The sequence below is a fragment of the Mixophyes fleayi genome, chromosome 9 (assembly GCF_038048845.1).
Source record: "Mixophyes fleayi isolate aMixFle1 chromosome 9, aMixFle1.hap1, whole genome shotgun sequence".
Classification (NCBI taxonomy): domain Eukaryota; kingdom Metazoa; phylum Chordata; class Amphibia; order Anura; family Limnodynastidae; genus Mixophyes; species Mixophyes fleayi.
The window spans coordinates 32,067,250-32,073,587 of NC_134410.1; the positions used below are offsets into that span (position 1 = coordinate 32,067,250).

At 38.8% G+C, this 6,338-nt stretch overlaps 1 protein-coding gene across 1 annotated transcript; it reads left to right on the forward strand.

Annotated features, from left to right (window-relative positions):
- The first annotated feature begins 3,761 nt into the window (after positions 1 to 3,761).
- On the forward strand, positions 3,762 to 5,524 carry LOC142102374 (uncharacterized). The gene has a single exon (XM_075187219.1). It carries the CDS (start codon positions 4,124 to 4,126, stop codon positions 5,411 to 5,413), a length of 1,290 nt encoding a protein of 429 aa, XP_075043320.1. The 5' UTR covers positions 3,762 to 4,123; the 3' UTR covers positions 5,414 to 5,524.
- Positions 5,525 to 6,338: the final 814 nt, after the last annotated feature.

Consider the following 6,338-nt stretch of genomic DNA (forward strand, 5'->3'; position numbering starts at 1 on the left):
CTGTGTCTAAACCAAGCTGTGTAGTGAATATGCAGGAGATCATTGATGGCTTTGGTGACATATTGTGGTAGGAAGTGAGGTGTTGTTCAAATGGTTACTCATACTTGCCAACTCTCCCGGGATGTCCGGGAGACTCCCGCATTTCGGTGGGTCTCTCGGACTCCCGGGAGTGCATGGCAGTCTCCCGCATCTGCCCACTTCCTAGTGATGTGGGCAGAAATAGGTCCAGAATGCCGCGATCTTCCGGGAATCGCAGCATTTTGGACCCGCCCCCCCCCCCCACACGCCCACCTCCCAGACGCCAACTACAAAAAGTTGGCAAGTATGTGGTTGCTAGTAGACAGAACTGTTTTTAAACTGTTTCTCAAAATATTCACCTTTTTCACATTTGGCATTGCAATTTAAAGTACACTCTTTACATACACACAGTGGGAGGCAGCGTGTGTTCTCCCAGAGCTGTTCAGAAACATTTACCAAAAACACCTTTCATTCTCAAGAACAAAGATTCTTTGAGTGAAATCATTTTCACAGAGAGTACAACAGTGTGTTGTCCACACGGCAACAATAATAAACAACTGTCCTTGATAATACCAATTCATGGCTGAAAAGCATGAATAAATTTACATGTAAATTATAGTATTATTAAGATGTGAACAGCCAGTTATTGCACAATCTTACCATCTGCTGTAAACACTGTCAGAGACACCCCAAGGACTGTTGCTACAGGTTTCCTGAGTGGGGTGTTTAATCATACTGAAGACCCCGCATGATTGGGCAAGTGAGCTTCAGTACATTAAGTTAGAAAGTCAGTGCTAGATTCCAGAACTGACAAATCTACTGTTTAAAATGGGTCAAGTTAACATATCTGTTAATGTTTACAAAAAGAGTACGTATTAAGTTCCGTGACTCTCAAACATGTACTCGGGCCACATTCTCACTATATTTTCTGGATCTCCTCACAGGTCAAGATTGTTAGGACTAGAGATGTTAACTGAACCCCGCGTTTGGTTTTAGATCTGGTTTAACTTCGTGTTTTGGTTTTGGCAAAACCGCCCGTGCATATTTTGGTTTTGGTTTTGGATCCCTATTTTTTTCTAAAATCCCTATTTTATTTTTTTGCTAAAATCACATAATTTTGCTTTTTCCCCCTACAATATTATTATTAACCTCAATAACACTAATTTCAAATCAATTTGGAGCATCTCACAGGTCACAATATTATTTTCATACACTTTGAAACAAAGACTGCAGTGACCTGGCTGGATGCTAAGCGGCAGAGCAATGACTCAAACACACAGCAGTTCCTAGCACATCTAAGAAACATTGCCACACAGCAGTGGCAGTAAAGAAAAGTGGTGCAAGATTCAATTGTCCTTGGATCATGAAATCAGTTATGGTTCATTTGATCACTCCACCCATTCCTTGAATAACCGTGGTAATTCTACAGTTAATACATGGCGTGCTTTTATCAGACCCAGACCAATCCAAGGTGCCAGACAATGCACTAAAAAAAGCCATTGTAATTCACAGCAAAAAGTAAGTTCATCACTGAGCTTCAAATCAGCACCAATTTACAACGTTGTTCTTTGTTAATAAAACTCCAAATTCCCTTCTTTTCCTCCCAGTATGTAAAGGAGCTGTCTTATGTGTCTATTTCTTTGCTGTCGTGAAATAAATCCTCCACCATCCTTTGGATGTTGATAGTAGGATCAGGTGGAGTAACGGCAGAGATATCACGTTTTTTGGTCAATTCTTTTAGACCAGACCAGGGGGTAAATGTATTATGGTCCGATTTTTGCAACTCGCCGGAAAGCGGCGACTTTGCAGCTAAAATTTAAAGTGGCGATGGCTTGTAAAGGCAAGTTTGCCTTTACAAGCCATCGTTGCTTTAAATTTTAGCTGCAAAGTCGTCGAATTCCAGTGAGTTGCAAAAATCAGACCATAATACATTTACCCCCAGATGTCAAAATGTTGTGCTGAGTCATCTGCATCATCCCATTGTATCTTGGGAAAGCTAAGTTTTTTCCTAGCAGCAGTTGAGTGAGAAACTGAAAGAGGAGACATTGTCCTGTCACGTAACACTTGAGCTGTCATCTTTCTCATGGGAGCTCCTTGCATCTCTTCAGATCTGGGTCAGTTGGAAACAAAGAGAAGACATAGCTCTTAAACCGAGGATCAAGCACAGTCGCCAAAATATAGTGATCCAATTTCAAATGACGCGATTCTCTGTGAAACCTGGGATGCGGGAGAAATGCCAGCTCGTCCGGGAGACTGACCCGAATTTCGGGAGTCTCCCGGACTTTCTGGGAGAGTTAGCAAGTATGGAGTACTCATTTGATATTTCTATAGGATCATAGAGTACAAAGTTTGGTGTTGTGGTAATAGCTGGCTGTTTATGTGAAAAACAAAACAAAAATGGACTTTCTTCTCAGGCTGTGCAGAAGTTTTGAGCAATCTGCATCGTAATGTAAAATATGAAGGAAACTTGGACTATTGTATGTTATTATAATAAATTGAATCCATGTGTTATCTACAGGTAACATGCAAGTTGTATTCTGTAGGACTGTACAATTGCAAACTACAGAAAGTATGTCATGTTTCTTGATAAGTGACTTGGGTATATTTACTAAACTGCAGGTTTTGAAAAAGTGGAGATGTTGCCTATAGCAGATTCTAGGGCCTGATTCATTAAGGATCTTAACTTAAGAAACTTCTTATTTCAGTCTCCTGGAGAAAACCATGTTACAATGCAAGGGGTGCAAATAAGTATTCTGTTTTGCACATAAGTTAAGTACTGACTATTTTTTCATGTAGCACACAAATACTTGATAGCTTATTTGTACACTGAAATTTAAAGTTGATATGATCCTTAATGAATCAGGCCCCTTGTTATCATATATTTAGTACATTCTACTGAATGACAGCTAGTATCTGATTGGTTGCTATAGCCAACATCTCCAGTTTAGTAAATATACCCCTCAAACTTGCTGCCATTTATAAAACACAAACAAGTGGATTGTAGTAGACATTCTAAAAAATACTCTATTGCTATAAGTGCACAGTGGAAAAAGACACACTACATAAATGTGTAAGATACATAGCTATACACAAACTACAATAAATGTCTATGTAAATTGCACCATGGCTCAAAATATTTAAAAATATCATGCAATTGAATTTAATATTGAAAGCAAATGTTGTGGAGGATGACACAACAATTTTACAACACATTTTGGGCTTGATTCATCAAGAAACATAAATGCTGATTTTGTGTGTATAATTAGCAAATTTGATCTGCTCATGCCCTGAACCTTACCTTATGCGATTAAAAGCAGCAGCGTTCAATTCATCCGCGTATGCAAAGGGCACTTACTACAGCTTACAATTTCAGGGCGGGAACTGGGCGTCAGAGGGATGTTCGCCTGTAGTTAATGTACAGTAAGGACGAGCGCACGCAGCCTTGTCTGATTCAAGATCTGGGCATATCAAAAGTACTTGATTTTCTGTCATATTTCTTGCTCCAGCTACAGGGCTAGTCTCAGTCCTGACTGCTAGTGACGACAGTCACGTATGCATACTATAACGATCAGTTGCAATCAGGAACAACTGTAGAAAAATATTTTATGTTCAGTAGGAATTAATAACATAATGTATTTCATGGGAAAAAAATATATTAAAATATATATAGATTTTTTTAAACTGTTTTATCACTAATGCCTATATTATTTACAAGTGACATTACTTGATTTTTTTTTCCCAGTGTGTTTTTATGTGATTTTATATTCCACATATGCATTGGACATATCCTGCAGTGTGTTGTGCAGTAGAGCTGAGCAGACCTACACCCCTATTCATTAGATCACGTATCTCCAGATCTGCTCCTTGTTGAATTTGTGCATAAGCCTGAATTCCGTGCGTTCTAAAACAAATGCAGGTTCCGCTCAGTATGCGTGTCTTGATGAATCAGACCCTTTGTTTTTATGGAAGTTCCACATATGTACAAGGATGCACTCTGACATGTAATCCTCTTATATCTGTCTAAAAACCTGATTGGTAGGCGTCGCTTCATGATTGCCCAAGCATCTTCATTGAAATAACAAAGTTCACATTTCAAACCCCAACTATGCTGCCGGCATATGGTCCTGTTGTAGTTAGTATTCTATGTTCAAGAATTTCTATCATCTCACTCATTCTCTTTGGGTATATTATTGTTGAGGTAAATAGTGAGTTCAGTAACTCTACTTGCCCTACTGTGTGCCAATGTTCTTCTGATGATGAGATTTATTGCGATAAAGTGGGAATTAAAAGCCTTCCTCCAGATCTACCAGCTTCTGCTGTCTCACTGACCTTGGCAGGGAACCTTATACGGATTCTTCCTTTCAATACTTTTCGGGATGTACCCTCCCTTCAAATTCTGTGGCTGAACCAGAACAACGTGACCTTCGTGTATCCTGGTGCTTTCATTGCTCTCGGCAACTTAAAAGAGTTAAATCTTAGCAAGAACCCAAGATTGACCTACCTCCATGCCCACACTTTCCAAGGCCTCTCAACCCTCGTCTCTTTGGATCTGTCTCATTGCAACATCTTTGAAATCCACCCTCTTGTGTTCTCGCATGTCTCCTCTTTGGAAGTTCTGGACTTAGGTTTCAATAAGATACATTACGTTCCACAAGCTTTGAGGAAACTCCGCAACGTCACCAGGTTATATATGGAAAACAATAAAATAGAAGCAATAGGGAAAAACTCCTTTAAATATCAGGGAGCCTTGCAAGATCTTAATCTACGAAGGAACCGGATTTGGGCTATTCAAGATGAAGCCTTTAACCAACTAAACAAACTGAATGTGCTAAATTTAGGACATAACTCTATATCTCATTTGCCTAATCAGCTTTTCAGCGGCTTAGATCAGCTCAAGATTATGTACCTGGAAGCTAACGAGATTGATCAAGTTAACTGCTCCTTTAATAGGCTCGTTCACTTGAAAAAATTACATCTTAATAACAATCGCATAACACACATCACGCACAAGGCATTTTCGTCTCTAAAGCAGCTTCAGCTACTTCATCTCAATAAAAATAATTTGACCTCTATCCCCAGTTATTTATTTTCAGATATGCCTAAACTGAAAAGTCTCTTCCTGTCCTTTAACCCGTGGAACTGTGATTGTAGCATGGCTTGGATTGCCAACTGGATGGTAACCTATGAGGGAGCAATACAGGGCTTGAATTGTGTCTTTGCATTGTCTTACAGGACAACTTCTGAAGTCTTCACACACAAGGGAGTTGTCTGCCTACAAGAGAAAATGACTGACATGATCTGCATGGAAAGCTCAATAGATTCTGCTCCAGGGTTAATAGTTCCTGCATATATTGTAATGATTCCACTAATTTCTGCTTATAGATGGTGTTGCTGAATAATTATGTTTCACTTTATTTTGTTAGTAGCATATCTGACCTGGTCATTGTCTGTGAATGTTTTGTTAAAAGAGTTAAAAGTAGCATAAAAAACTTGGCTTGACCCTGTGCATTTGTGAGTGTGTATGTGTCTTTCTTATTGTTTGTGGATGTGTTGGAGCTGTCATAATGCCTGTAATGAAATACAAATTGGGTAGTTTCACAAAGTACAGTCGCCAAACTAAAATGAAAAAAAGAATCCTTGAACATTACCCAGAAATAATTGTTGGGACATCAGAATGTTGTTGTTTTTCTGTTCAACAAGAAGAGCGATATAAAACAAATATTTCATGGCTGAATTGGACCTTAAATTGTAGTGTCAGGTCAATATATCACATCACTCCCTGCCCTTTGGAGTTTGCAATCCAAACTCTCTACCACACAAACAAGCACACAATAGGGTCCATTTTTTCAACTACCACTTATCTACCAATATGTTTTTGGACTGTGGGATAAGAAACTGGAGCATTCGGGCAAGCAACAAAAACACAGGGAGAACATACAACCTCAAAACAGGGTACTGACCTCTTTGGAATGGAATGGCCCCAGAATTCTGAGATAGCTACTGATTACTCAACCACATACCTACATGATAAGTATAAATAGTTACCACTCTGGGAATCACAAATCTAATTATGTTTATAAATGATGGCGGACAAACCAAACAGCACAAAGTTCCAATAACTTCAAATATTCCTTATTATTTTCATGTGAAAAACTAGATGGGATTAGGAGTACTAATATTTCTTGTGTAATATATTTTAGTACATGCTGTACAAATACGCAGACAACTAATTTCTCAGCTGAGTACGTTTTGTTATGTGGTTAAACCTGGTTTTAATTTAATGTTATATTGGAGTATTTCTAATTTTAGAGGGTTCTGCT